This window comes from Mercenaria mercenaria, chromosome 19 (genome assembly GCF_021730395.1).
Source record: "Mercenaria mercenaria strain notata chromosome 19, MADL_Memer_1, whole genome shotgun sequence".
Taxonomy (NCBI): domain Eukaryota; kingdom Metazoa; phylum Mollusca; class Bivalvia; order Venerida; family Veneridae; genus Mercenaria; species Mercenaria mercenaria.
In genome coordinates, this window is record NC_069379.1 from 11,442,476 (window position 1) to 11,458,444 (window position 15,969).

General features: G+C 32.9%; 2 protein-coding genes across 2 annotated transcripts; both read right to left on the reverse strand.

The window, feature by feature from the left end:
• Positions 1-1,257: 1,257 nt before the first annotated feature.
• On the reverse strand, positions 1,258-2,205 carry LOC128550962 (techylectin-5A-like). Its single transcript, XM_053531163.1, has 2 exons — positions 2,058-2,205; positions 1,258-1,526 (listed from the first exon to the last, which is right to left on the reverse strand). The coding sequence occupies exons 1-2, from the start codon at positions 2,203-2,205 to the stop codon at positions 1,258-1,260; spliced, it is 417 nt and encodes a 138-aa protein (XP_053387138.1).
• Positions 2,206-9,441: 7,236 nt separating this feature from the next.
• LOC128550963 (uncharacterized) lies at positions 9,442-14,798 on the reverse strand. Its single transcript, XM_053531164.1, has 7 exons — positions 14,530-14,798; positions 13,753-13,825; positions 11,777-11,848; positions 11,081-11,183; positions 10,396-10,490; positions 9,824-9,892; positions 9,442-9,581 (listed from the first exon to the last, which is right to left on the reverse strand). Exons 1-7 carry the CDS (start codon positions 14,796-14,798, stop codon positions 9,465-9,467), a joined length of 798 nt encoding a protein of 265 aa, XP_053387139.1. The 3' UTR covers positions 9,442-9,464.
• Between the last annotated feature and the right edge of the window lie 1,171 nt (positions 14,799-15,969).

Genomic DNA, 15,969 nt, shown 5'->3' on the forward strand with positions numbered 1-15,969 from the left:
ATTAAAAGTTGTTATTCACAGTTCAGCTTTATTTCATGTATGGATAAAACAAGTTATGTGATCTGTGATCATTATAAATTTGTTTATAGATAAAACTTAAACATGTGGACAGTTTATTCAATAAATAAAGTGTGATGCAAGTCTTTGTAATGTGTATATAAAAGCGAAATTAGGATTTGTTTTACTAAGCATGGTACTAAGAGCGAGTTATTTCAGAATTACAATTAACACAAATAGAAAAAATCAAGCCTGCACAAGAAGGCTAATATGTCTCCCTTGTCTGAGCTCATGTGTGTCTGTCTGTTACAGTCTTGTTAACAGTGAGTTGCAATCTAGTAACTTTTCAGTTTGTATGATTTTTAGCTCACCTGTGCAAAGTGTGACGTGAGCTGATGTGATCACCCTAAGTCTGTTATTGTGCTTCTCAACAATTTGCCTGTTAATACCCTAGTAGACAGTCTTTTTTTAATGTTAAAGGGACGACTTGAAGTCTGATCGATTCCCGATTGAGGCAGTGCCTTATTTCATATTATTTTTGCTTTGCAAGTTTTGCATGGAATAAGTATCTATTTTTGATCCTATACTATATGTGAATATTACGCCAAAATGGGTAACGTCTTTTGACGCCTTCATTAACGTCGTACTTTCCTGTGATGTCATACTGTTTCTTTTTTATTATACTCTAATGAAGTCAATGGACGGAACATGTTAGTTTTAAAGTAAAAAGTGTATATCTGGAGTTAGTTCTTCACTTTATCTATTATTATTGTTTTTATAATTATTTTTTTCTATATATACATATTGTTTGTTAAATAACCGACAATAAGAAAGCAGACAATTAGGTATGAATTTATAAATGTTCCATAGCGCTTTAATTTTATATTATAAACATACAAAGCAGTGGTGAATATAGAGACCATGCATTATTACAAAATTAGAAAAGCTCAAATTTTTATGTTGCACATGAACTGATAAGTCAGAATCATATGTGAGTTATCTCAAACAACTTAATATTTTAAATTACTTCTTCCAATGTTAATCAAGTATTCCGTCATACGACAGGTATCAACGGAAGCAGAAAATAACAAGAAATTAATTAAATATATTTATAATAAATACGCAACAGTGACATTATGGTCAAATCCATTAGGCTCTTTTGATTAGATATAGCATAAATATTCTACAAAGCATGGAATATCTTCTTAAATGTTTATTAACATATATATTTTATACAGAACAATTATTCGAGAAACAACTTCAGGTGTGTTTTCTGAACATGATTTGTGAAGATTTAAGTGTTGCTAATCTTTTCCATGCATAATAGATGAAACCTCCCATTCCATCGATGTGAGTGGAAATTGCTCCTGGGGGTGAGAGATACTCACCATTCAAGTTTGTCTGAGCACAGCTCCAGTACCACCAACCACCATGATAAAGTTGTCCACAGTTTGATCCAGAAGTGTCCACATCATGATCGAATGTGCTAAAGTCATAACCATTGCAATAAAGAAAACCGTATGTATTACCTGAAATTAATAAATGTTATATAATTTAATAGATGCATAAAGGCATCAATAGGTTAGTGTTCTCTGTTCAAAAAGTTATAGGGTTTAAAATACCTGATCATGAGAATGTATAGTTCATAATGTTAGTCGCACAAAGTTGTTTAACTGAAATAATGTATAACGGTATAAGCCTATTTAAGATGCAGATCATCACTTTATTTGCCTAGTGCTTACTTTGCTTGACGAAAAACTGTAAACTTGAACGCATACACATATGAAAACTTAATAAGTGACACATATACATTGCAATCATTCCTATTAGAAGTAAGCATGTTCAACGGAATATTTTTAAATGTTAATATAAAACTGGTAATGGCAAATGCTGATTTCATTTAATACAATCAAAGTTTTGGCAACATATAATTTTCTTTTGCATATTAAATACATAGTTGTGATTAGAAATCCTATCATACGGTATGCAATCAAATACAGTAACAACAAACGCTCTTTGATCCAGTCTGTTAATAAAATGCAATGAAAACTTTAACAAACCTGATATTTGTTCAACAGTCTGAGATCCGAGATGGAGGGTAAAATTTGGATATTTCGATAAACTGAAATTTTGAAAGACCTCGTACACATGAGAATTGTCAGCTGCTACCACATTCAGTCTAAGTTCACTCTCATATTTAGATGCCATTTCTTCGATATAACGGAGACCTATATAAACAAGAAGTTGTGACAGAGTTACCAACGTCTACCGCCAAGGGACGTTTTTCCCAAAACATATTGGAATTGCATGCCAATACAATATAATTCTAAGTAATAGGGCAACATACTAACAATGTCCATTAAGTCATAAATATATATCATATATATCATGAAGACATCAAGTTTGAAAATGTCTGGAAATTTATGATAATTTTTCTGGTGAATGCTGTCAAATACTAATATCTGTATTTTAAAGATTTAATGTGATTCAATTTTTAAATTAGTAAGGAAAATAAACAAGAGTGCAAGAATATCACAATATACGCCCGATATAGTAAATTTCTTTACACTAGCACCTGTATTTGCATATGGATTTTTACCAATTATAAAAAAGTTATTATAGATGTTATTTATAGTAGCATCAAGTGGAAGTATATCCTAAAATTAAAAATAAAATCTATATAATATAAGTCCACACAAAACACCTCACAAGGTAGAGAATAGGACCTAACATGCATGTTGTACCACAGAAAAGTGGTCTAGATTTTTCCCTACGGTCATAGTAAAAACAAAGGGATGTAATTGTAAAAACAAGGGTGCCTCATGGTAGTGAACACATCAAAATCCATCTATGCATGAAGAAGAAATGCTTCTGTCAAAGTCATTCTTGAATGTGACGTTTGACCGCTAAAGTGTGACCTTGACCTTGACCGTAGACCTAGAGAGTGGTTCTTGCGCATGACAAATTAACTCATTATAGGGAATATTATGCCAAGTAATTTTAAAATCCCTTGATGATGGCAGAGTTATAACCCTACAAGAAACAGACCATGTTAACCTTTAACCTCTAAGTCCGACCTTGACCGTATACCTAGGAACCTGGTTCTTGCGCCTGACAAATCAACTCATTATAGGGAATATTTGTGCCAAGCAATTTTAAAATCCCTTGATGAATGGCAGAGTTATGGACTGGACACGAAACAGAACTTGTTAACCTTTGTCCTCTAAGAGTGACCTTGACCTTGTAGCTAGGGATCTGGGTCTTGCGCATTATGGGGAAATTTATGGATGGCAGAGTTATGGACTGGACACGAAGTGTGACGGATGGACTGATGGAAGTAAGGACGGACGGACGAAAAGACGCAGTCTATTTCTAAATTCCCCTTTTTTCTTAGAAAAAGGCGGGGCACAATTAAAAGAGATGACCAAATCAAAAAAGTGTTAATATATGTATGCATTTTCCTCTGCGTATCGAAGACCTTTATTGTTCTTTTCTCGAGAAGGAATACTTAGAACTTGTAAGTCACACTCGACTGAGCAACTGCCATCGAAAGCTGTTGTCATTATAAGCTTTACTCCGTGACCTTAGAAATAACCTTTGACGTTAAAAATATTCTTTCTGTTTTTTTGTCAATTAATGATTTGGTTTCTTGAAAATAGATATATATTATTTAGTGATTTTTTGTTAAATAAAACCATTGTTTGGAATTCAGATAAGACATAATATACGCTTTGATCTGAACGACAAACAATAATTTCATTCAAGAGCAAATCGCTAAAAGAGCTATATAATTTCGAATCTTACACTTAACGATACCGTATAAGTACTTTTTTCTGCGGGAACTTTATTTCTGCGTTTTCTGCGGGAGACAACAAGACCGCAGATTTAAAATCCGCAGAAAATTTTGTCTTGACATGCCGTGATACGATGACACAAGCCGCCATTATAATTCGGTTAAGTATAAGACAATGTCCGATAGCGTTACCGGCTTTTGTCCCACCTGTAGCCGAAGGCCGACGAAGCAAGTTTAAAATTTTAGTAGTAACGGTAATATAATAGAACTGTTTTATCATTGTTTTGCTGTTGAATAAACATAATAAAAACATCATTTTTTTATTTTCGTTCCCTATTGAGCAGTCAGCTGCCACTTTCAATTTTTCTAAACTATGTGACAAACACAATCCATTGTATCCTTTGTGTCTATTTTTAACCGATCCGTCTGGTGTTGTTCATATTTACCGTTATTTGTATGGGACTTGAAAAAGGCGTGATTAACAAAAATTATCATACCGTTACAATGCATATATTCAAGCATTTTTCGTGTCTGTTTAACATGACTGTATTTATAAAATGACTGTTTTTCTTGCGTTTTTATTTAACACTCAACATTATGTTATGATGACGATTTCACATTAGTGTTTGTCAACTTTTATTTTCAACCCGGAAGCCAACATAACTGTCAAAAAAAAAACAACAAAATACGTACCTGTCTATTTTAAATTAATGAAACAACCGGTGAATACAGAACCGCAAAAATACGTGAGAAGGAAGACACCGCAGAAATTTAATGCCACCCCGTTCTTGAAAAAATCGCAAAATATTAAGTCCGCAGAAATAAGTACTTATACAGTATTTGCCTGTTCTGTTTTCTTTTACAGTGCGTCGCTATGACGTTTACCGTTATGACATAATAACTGTGTCGTGCATGTGTGTGTGTTGCATAATAACACACAGTTTAAGTTTTTTTGTTTAATATGGAAATCGGATAATGTTAGAATATAAGGACTGATCTAAATATTATACGTATTATTCCTGTTAAATACAATGTACCAATTGCATGTTCTTGTCATCTAATTAATACATATATCCACAATATAAACTTTAAATCAAAGACATCGAATACTCATTTAAAAGTTATGCTCAGGCTAACAAATATCGCATGAAAACGAGAATGCCCGAGATAGATTAGTGCAGATAAATACTTACGCACAATACTACTTTAAAATGAATTATGTTGTCTGGTTATGAAAATAAAGTCATAAAAAATATTATTACCGTTTTTAAATTGATATTGTATATCATGTTAATATATTGCGCAAAAATTGCTGCTTTTACAGTATTTTAAACATAACCACTATTTCCTACTTTCAAAACCTGCGACATGTGCTCTACTGTAGAATTGGCAAATAACAAATCAGAAGCGGCTTATTTGAGATAACTATCCCAGTTACCGATTTGTTAGCATTTAACCATATTTTATGTAATTTTATGTATTGGCGCATAACTTCTCTTATCGTGCATGCAAAAGATGTTAGAGATGTACCTACCGAAGTAAATCTAAGGGGAACAGCCCCTAAATTGACCAATAAAGAAGCTAACATAAAACATTGGACAAAAGTGAAAGAAAAACAGATAGGTCCTTTTTCCAAAAAACTGATCAGGCAGACAAAATATGACCTACATTTGTTTAAATCTCATTCATTCAATTTTACAATAGCACACTTTTCTCATGGCTTACACTGACAGTTACTTTATATGTTGTAGTGAGGCCCTGATAGAAAGTTTAGTAATGCATGAAGATAATGTAAAATAATGCATAAATTCCTTTAAAGAAAATTTACGAAATTAAAAAACGTTATTAGGTTTTGATCTTTTAGTCAAAGTCATTTATTGTTCTCAATATTGATACACTCAATGAATCATTTTGAAAGTGTTGCATATGCTTTAGTCATTTTGAAGAGTTTCTCCTACTGTTCAGGAGTACTTTGCTTCAAATAATGTAACACAAAAATTCATTGTCATCGGATATAATTATAGTGTTTTAAGGTAGTGGTTGTAATTACAACATTTGAAGGTATCTGATAGGTAATGACTCTATGTAATGTATTTTAAGTAGTTCAACATTCTCTGGATGGCACTATCACGATTATTGATTTCCTTGGAAAACGAATAAATGCTGAAAAAGCATATGGAGTTTACTTTATCTGATGATTTTCGATACAGGTCAACTACCTTAAACAAGCTATAAAGTGTTTTATTATTGTTTTAACAAAGTAAGCGGATAAATTCAGATATCAACATTAATTTACCATTTAGACTGTTTACACAACTTGAAAAAGAAGCTTTTTGTTGGGCCTCTCAATTACAGATATTTTAGCAATTATCACCTGAATTGAGTGCATTTATGAGTGGAAAGTATTGATGGTGTAGGGGCTTGTTTACATTATAAAATCTTTAATATCTTCTTTCAGGTAAATTTTTGGTATGGTTTTGGCAAGCTTATGATAAAGAGCATGTCATTGTCTTTCACTCAGAATTTTTTCAACCGTTTTAGACTCTTGGCTGGTCTTGGAATTTGACTTTATTAAAAGACAAAAGGAAGTTCAGTATAGGCTCTTTCAACGTGTTGAAAGTAAACTAAACTTACACTATACAATTTTGAATTTATTTTGCTGTGGAAACTTTTGATATAGACTATGATTGGGGACATCCTAAAATCATTGAAAAACGGCCAATACAAGAGTTGTCCAGTTTGCTTCAGATATTTTGAAAATGTCGTTTTTTAAATATAAAATAATTCTTTTTTTACATGGAGAAGAGGAAAACCATAAATATATTTAGAAACTTGGTGCCTTTAGCTATCATTTCACTCTGAAAAAAATATGTAAAGATGAATTTGAATTTTTTTAGGTACCATCTCTAAAGGTGTTGAAGGATTTTCACATTTAAATTTACATGTACATGCGAACTTAAAATTTGAATCCAGTAATATCTTGTAAGAAGTGATATTATACTCACCAAGCCAAAATTCACCCCCAAAGGGTTTTCCAAAACCATCTGTTACCTGTGAAATTGCGGTAGAAATCAACAGAGCCATCAAATCGTTTCTGAAAAACCTGTATGTAACAGAAGTTTTGAAAAGTATCCCCACGAAAGCTGTTTCAACCAAAACTTTTCTTTCCGTTATGTGTTAGCTTAACTGTTTTAGGGTGGTAGTCTTGCTTAAGATATTACTTAAGATGTAATCTAGACCAGTACTCTTAATATTGAAATACCCTTATTTGTTAAATACGTTTTTATCACTAATCTTTTCATTATTTAAAAAAATATAAATGTATAGGTACAATACATCAAGAACAAGTTACCGTCCATCCGTAAGGATATGTATCCATGTCACAATATACGTCTATGATTTGTTTTGATCTCCACAACGTAACACTGTATACCCCACTTTTTGTACTGATGTTCTTCGTATAAATGTCGTAGCAATCAGCTGCTATAGCTTTATAAAATATTATACACAAATCGGTCACATGTTCGGAAAGAGCATTTAATGCTGTAATACAATATTCATCTCTCTACGACTTTCCCTTTAAAGCGTTTAGAAAAGATGTAAAAGTGAAAGAAAGTATAAATTTAAATACAAATACATCTAATGCAATTGTGGAGCCATACATGCTTAATAATTTTATAGAACAACATGAATCATACGTACCTCTATCAATTTTTCTTTGTGAATATTTACCATTTTGATACAAATATAATTGTAAAATATATCTACAATGTACAGATCTTTTCACTTTAAAATTGTAATTTGATAATTTTCTTCCATTTGGTTGGAAATAGATACAACTGACACAAAATCAAGAAAAAGTCCAACAGGCAAATACTACTGTAACATTAGATTTGGTAGTCTGACAAAATAAAATATATCTTAAATTCAGTGTAAAGATTTAACAAAATTTTGAACGACATCTCACCCGTTTCGCATTTTTCTCCCGTGAAAATACGTCCACAGATACACGTGAAATTTGCTGTGTTAGAAACACATCTCCCATGCACACATGGACTCGATTGACAGTAATCAGTCTCTAATACAAGAAACAAAAAATAAATACATGTATCATAAAATAATTCTAGCAATACTAAAATCTTAGAAAACTTCAAGGAATCAAGAAGAATTATTTTTGTATTGGTATGCAATTATGTATATGTGACACACTCGTCATGTCAATATATAATATATAATTAAATTTAACAAACATGTTTCTTCGACATGTAAACAGTATAAGAGATTCTCGCTGGAATTCAGCGCGATCAAAACTTTTATAAAAAATTATCTTGTATGCCGCATTCAATATCTAGAGTTGCAGTAATCCAAAATCTCAGTTCAGTAGCATACCTCTTACATTGGTAATTTATAAATGTATTAGCTTTGATGCAATGACGTCAAACTATCATAAAACACTTACTGTTTTCACATCGTTGACCCTCATATCCTGTTTCACACACACATAGATAGCCCTCTTCGTTTTCATAACATTTTCCATGAACACACGGGTTGTTATAACATTTTCCGAAATCTGTTTGTGAATAGAAAATTGACGAATACTGGTAGATATACAATATTTTATACCACTGTCAACATGATTTTTAATAAATTGAATGCAATGAGGTAAGTTAATACCAGACTTAGGTTAACTGAGAGGAAATGAAATGCGCAACATCCCTCAATACCTGGCATTCGGCTAAAGCTAAACTTGTATGATTAAAATACATTGAATGTACAACTGTACTATGTACTACACAATCATCCCACATTTTACGGCCACAAGAAAACGTAAAGCCTGATATTGTGATAGATAATAGAATTTAAGATATCATTTAGAAGCACTGAATTCAACAAAGCAATTTAATAGCAGACAGGATTTAATTATGTCTATTCGTGAGAGGTTATGGAAGGTGCAACACTTCTCAAGCCCCAAAGCACTAACTTTGATTAACACTATTATATAACAATTGGAATCATGGAATCATGTGCAAAATTAATGTTGGCTTTTTATTAATCCATTATCAGATTAGCATGAGAGACTAGGGTATTTGCCATTGTTAACCGTCTCTTGTGGCTTCTTATACCTATAGCCCTTGGGTCATTTATACTAGTTTTCAACCTTTACTCGGAATTTTGAGCCCTGAGGTCAGAATAGTATTTATCCATTGCACGAAATATTGTTTGTTTCGAATCTGTTCAATTAGAATCCTAAACTGCTACTTACGAGTATCACATGTAACACCAGTATACGTATCGTCGCAAACACATGTAAATCCATTTGGGGTATTCTCGCAACGACCATGCAGGCATGGACTAGAAGAACAGTGATCTGAAGAAATATGCATAGTAAAGCTATCTAGAACTTGGTATTCTCGCGTCGATAGTGCACATACGGACTCGAAGAATTATGATCTGAATTTAGATGAACAATATGACTATCTAGAACTGATACTATTATATTCTGCGACGGTTCTCGTAAATCACAAAATTAAAGCAGCAATACATGAATTAATATGCTGTCAGGTATACAAATACGAATATAGTTATTTTAACTGGGAAGAAGCAGTATACGCACCTGCGACAAGTGTTGTCCATTACAAAACCCTTTTTTGCACAAATCATTGTTACAACAGCACTACAAAACGTGGTCTGTCAGCGAACGTTGGGGCTTTACATGATCACTTTTTCCTTTAACATTCGAAACGTCACGGCCGATAATCGCTGTCCCTTGTTGCTGATTGTGTTTACATTCCTTCATCACAAAGAAGTGTGTGAATAAGTGTATTTATTAAAATCGTGTCAAGAAAATGGTGCATTACTTTTTCTGATAAACGTGGAAGGCAACTGGGGTAACCTTTTTCACGATATGGAAATGACTGTTTTGATTAACAAATATAAATCGAGGCACAAATTTCTGGTGCTTAATATGATATACAACAATGTACATTAACAAGGGCTGAATTAAATAGGAAGATATTATACAAGAATACTCACGTGAGCCCTGGAACAATCGATTGTATATATTGTATCTCCGAATTCATGCATGACATCAGACTTGCAAACCTGCAATAAATTACGTAGACATTTTTATCTGTATGTATTTTAGGCGACAGCTAGTCGAAAACTGTCCCAGTAGTTTGCAGCAGACCAGACCTTATTTAGACTACCCATACAATTGGCTTTATACCTTTTATTTAACCATTTGAATTGACAGGTTACAGAAAATGTCATCGGGCAAAGTATTTATTTTCACACATTGAATAAAAAGATAATGATACTAAAATGTTACTGGTCTCCTTCAGACACTTTAAAACCTTTTAACTTCGTGCACTTGTTCCCTCTGATGACAAAACGTAGAATGCAAGGAATCCACCGCTCTGTTTTGTATCATCTCAAAGTTACGCCCCTTTTTTCAACGTAGCTTGTTATGTTTTAATGTATTTTCTGACTATGTTTAACTAGTTTCCGCAGGTGGTGCTCTTGTTTGAAAATGAAATTTTGCGTGCAATCTAAGCTTGATCTTTTTTTACCATATTATACAATGATAAATTTTCGGAAGTACGTACGTCGCCTGCTTCGCAGAAAGCGATTTTATGGCAAGTATCAGGACTTGTCTGCATGGGACAACTGTAGCAAATCGGGCCTCTGTTTTGTGGATATCCTGTATAAAAGGTCATAACCAATCACATAGTTTGCTAGTCATTTGAAACATGCGTTAAATTTGTAAATTCGTGTATTCAGAGAAAATAAAGCATCCACGTGATACCGATGGAAAGGTATTGATTTTGTCAACTTGAAAAATAAAAGCAACTATAAAACATAAAGTTAATCTCATAAAAATGTTCGAGAAAGAATATAAGTATACTAGTTTGCTGAAGAAAAATGTACAACAGAACCATGCTTTAATATAATTAAACACGACGGGAGATTATACGCCTGCCTAATAATTTCTCTTTGTACACTTAATATTTTAAAACCAGATTCTCCTATATCAGCATTTATTGCGCTTATTAGTACGTATACATGAGGTCAACGTGACCGTGTTTCAATAACTCAAAAGCACGACGCGGGATCAATAACATTATATGTACATTACTGGTAGATAATAATAACATCATATGTACATACCTGGTAGATAATAACGTTTAAAATTCCACTTTCGAAGCCGAACATACAATATTTGAATAACTTTGAAGTAATTTCTTCTACTTTTTCAACAATACATATCTAAGTATTAATCAGAATATCTACCAGACACTCCGCACCCTTTAGCATTGCACAGATCAAACTGGCAGCATTCACGGCACACTACAAGGTCTGATCCTTGATGCGCAAATGACGTGTTGTGGCATAGCTGAAAAATAACAATTCCACAAATTTACTTAAGTTATAAGTTTATATATGGTGAAATACCGATATAAGTAAACAAATAGTTTTAGTGAACCTGTACAATTTGCAAGATTTTTCTTTAAGTAGAAGAGATATGCTAACGTAATTACGTACTGTAAAACAATTTGTACACAGATATTCCAGCTGTTAAAGCTGCCTTAATCGTTCTGTTTTAAAATTGTATCTATAATTAATAATACGCAGTTTAACAATGACATAGTAACATCGATGTGTGCTCGTTAGTTAGAATAGAACTTCTGCTTTTTAAACATCTTCAGTCTTTCTTATCGTTTCTCTGTAATTGGAATGTACAACAAATTATTTCCATACCTGTTTTTCCATGACAGTTTTTGATATATTTTTACGGCACACATACGTAGCATATTTCGGATACCTCAATGTCTAATTAAACGCATTTACTATGATAGTTTGTATACACATAAAAGAACAAGAGTGATATTCTCTGTGGTAAATCTTTTTCAAATCTTTTAAATTTTTCATCGTTACTCATTATTTTCTCTACCTATTGGAAGAAGTATTATTCAAAAACATTCTTACCGACTGAGTTATACATCCAACGTTGTAAACAGTATCTCCAAAGGAGTTAGTAATCTTTTCTACACTACATACCTGTTAGCAATATATAAAATACCAAAAATTATATAAGAAATAGAATACATAGTCTACATTCTGCCGAGTTTAAAGAAAATAAACTTACTGTTCATTTTGAAAATGTGAAGATTATCTAAAATAAAAATACCCATAGTGGCGTTATGTTAAATATAATGTTTAATGAGACCTGATTTCTAATGTATAAATGTCACAAAAATGATAGATGGACGCATTGGTCAAGAGTGTGTACGCATTGGTCGACAAGGCTATGACACTTTCCTACGGACGTGAAGGCTACGGGTTCGATTCCTGGCTACTCCCATTGCGGAGTGTCCTTTGGCAAGGCACTTTATCACGATTGCCTCAGTCGACCCGGCTGTAAATGGGTACCAGCCAATTGCGGGGGTAAGGGGATATTTGCTTTTAACTGTTCTTAAAATAGGGTCGCTCCAAAAGCTGTACAGAGTTTATGCTAGTTGTTTCACAAAGCGGGGGTAAATGAAAATTTTCCTTAAAATTTTACCTTTACATTTAACAATAAATTTTTTGTGTGTACTAGTTTTAAACATATCTTGGATGTATACAGCACAATTTTGTTTTTTGCATATAATTGAGAGAGATGCACATGCTGTTGGTTTTTTAATCAAGCCGGCTGCTATATTTTTCCGTATTAGATTTTTTTTTTTTATTGCTGCGGGTGGGCCTTGCTATGCAAGGCTCTACGGCTGATTATTGGAGTGTTCTGTGCTTCCGGGAGGTCGAACCTTGCCTTTTAATTTTCGTTGGAATGTTACATAGACTACATGATCCCAGGATCAGAAATCATAGCATTCTTTACAGGCTATTATGAAAATGTTTCATATATTAATGAAATAGTAATGCCAGACAATTCGCTAAACAAATTAGAAAATATTTTACAATTACCTCACCAGGGAAAAAATTCGTTTACAAATTTGCAGTGTCCCGGGGTTTAGAGATCCTTTACATTGTAAACATGTAAGGGACAATGCTGTAAAACAAAATAAAATACATGTAAAGAGATAGGCAAAAATGTAAAACTGGATTTTTCTTCAAATTTGCATATGCAAGGGCGGATAACTCCTGAACAAGCATGGTGACTTTCGATTTTTTTTCTCGTAACTGTGTTTATAACATGACACTTTGTTCATATACAAAGTTTGAACAAATTCTATTACTGGGATTTCTAACCCAAAACTGACGCCACCGTCTTTGAAATATTTCTATTCTATCTACCATTTCATGTTGAAATAATCTAAGACTACTCAACATGCTCAACACATCAAAACATGTACATCAAATAAAATGGATTTAAAGTGAGTACGAATTATTTCATTGAATGTTAAGAACTATAATGACTTAGACAAAACTGATTAAACATGTAAATAAAAGCAAGAGAACTGACAGGTGGTGATAACCTGTGTTGAATTCTAACAGATCGAGATGGCCTTTGGCAATGTTAATGACTCAATATATTTCATTTTCTTTTTATATCTTCCTAACATGACCATCTAACATGGCATCATACATCTCGTACATTGAAACAAATATTGAAGAGTATTTGAACGACCCATCCAGTAAATTCTATAGGAAGAACTTTTAGCGGCATAAAATGCAACCAAGCAAAATTCTTAACGAAAGCTTCCATCGGCTCAAGCGCAAAAAAAATGAAAATAATAAAAGATAAACAAAAAATAAATTAAACAGTCCAAAGAGTCACAAGGCCAAGACAATTATAACAGTGTATATAGGAATAATCGGATCCATTCTATATGTACAATTAGCAAAGTAGCCGAAATAGCATTTAAGGACCTTTTGTTTATCACACAAGTCTACAAACTTTTAGATGTACTGAAAATTTAATATAACCAATTGATTGAAGTAAAACGTAGTAAGTTTATTACCTCCTTGCATAAGCGGGACGACCAGGAGTAGTATCCTCCAGTCCATTCTTTCAGTCCTTTTCGATTTGCGTACCTGTAAAAATTTACATCGTCTATTCATTATTCAGTAAATTTACTTCGTCAAAACTATATAATCAATTTGGACAGTCTTAACATGAACAATTTTATAATGTTTTTATTGTTATAATGAGTCCTGTACATTTTAGTGGATAATGCAATGTCTTTACAAGTGGAAGGTTGTTTGTTCAAACCAACCAGTTGAATAATATTGTTGACAACAGTTTGCGAATATAAATAAACGTTGTTGCCTTTTAACTATCTATGTGTTTGCAATACATAAATTAATAACATAACATAACATAACAAAACTTTTATTAGTCTTAAGCATATATCAGCTCATCGACATATACATACAATATTAAACATATCTGGCATACGTGATATTTGAATCAGTCAGCAATAGTATACATGAATAGTATATAGACTAGAAATCAGGAAACAAAACAGAGAAAACAACAACAACAACGTTAACAACAAAAAACCAACAGATACACACACGGCGAGAATAGACAAAAGTGTATACAGCGTTTACATATCGTATATTTATCAAGTTAAGTCTCTGAAAAAAGATTGTCTCAGCTTGAAGGCCTTAGTGATATACACTGCTAATTTAAGAACTGAACTTGCCAATTCTTAGAGCAGACTCCAATTTGATGTTTTCTTTAGCTTCATCTATTTTCTTTCTTTCTTGTATAATATCCAGGATTTTATCTTTACACAGCAGTCTCACCTTTTTCCTCGGGCACTTTGTAGAACATAAGATTGTTTTGCAAGTCCTTCGCTTTCATTTGCAGCAATGTAGATTGAAATTCATCCTCTTTCTTCTTTTGCTGCTCTTGACTAGCTTCGAGTTTGCTAACTAGTGACTCTATTACTTTTTGTTTTTCTTTAAAAAAATCGGCGTTATTGGAGTCAAAATCCTTGCTATTCTCTTGTTCCGACACTTTTGCCTCCATGACCTTTACCCTTTGATCCAGTGTATTCATTTTTACAGTTATTTCATTCATCGATACCTGTATACTTTCCAACTGACTTTAATATCTGTCTATGCACTCTAGTATTTGTAATATCATGGCCATTGTCTGATCTCAGTTCACAATCTGTTGAGTTAGATTTAAAGGCGGTCACATTGGTAACAATGGCGACCCTTGAAAATTAGTCTGAGGAAGATTTTGATTAATCATCTGACTCGTATTCTGATTCATGCTATTATACGAGGGGTATACTTGCCCCATACCACGTAAACCTTGCACGTTTTGTTGAACATTTTGTTGGATGTCCAAAGAGCTGAATTTCGGAGACATATAGTTTTGCTTCATAACTGGTCTTTTGGCTGGTGCCTCTTTTTCTTGAGGCGAAGTTTTATCCTTTTTGCGTTTCTTGTTACCCATTTACATAAATACTCATGATTTGCTTTCTGCATAGTATCTTTTTGTTACATTTATATAAATCACTAAATACTCCAAATAAATATATACTCTCTGAAAAGTTACCACCTTAATGGCCCTTATATTTTAAAAATCGCATTGGACTGTGTTAAAAGCATAACACGACTTCGTTTTTGACGCAACTGAGACGTCACCGGTGTAAAGATTTGTCAAATCCGATTAACCCCATTGAGGCACGGGCTGCACATGCAAAATGACTTTTTTCAGCAATGTCGACATGTACAAAAATTCTATCGCAAATCATTGAACGCACTTGAAAGTTAGTCGACAGAATAAAAGGAATACGTTAAAAAACAGAATATCCTTGCTAAGAATGCCATGTTTAAGGCACAATCAACGCCATCAGGCAATTGGCATGGTTGACGCCGTACTTTCATTAAATTGCACGTCGTATGTGCTGTTCTCACCTGACAGTCATGAGATGATACATAGTTCTTCTAATTTTTCTTTAGCCATATCATATAACTTTTGATTTACTTACTACCACGTCGTGTACAACAAAATTATATTATCTTAGATTAATTGTATTTTTTAAACTCTAAAATTAAGTAATTGTTTTAAAAGCAAAGCACCTTACCTAAGTATCTGCTATCAGTCAAAACACAGAATGTCGAAATAAAATCAACTAGCCCAATTTAGATAAGATAAAATTACGCAAGAGAGTCAACAAAGAAAGTAGGACTACTATTAATACATTGCATGAAGGGAA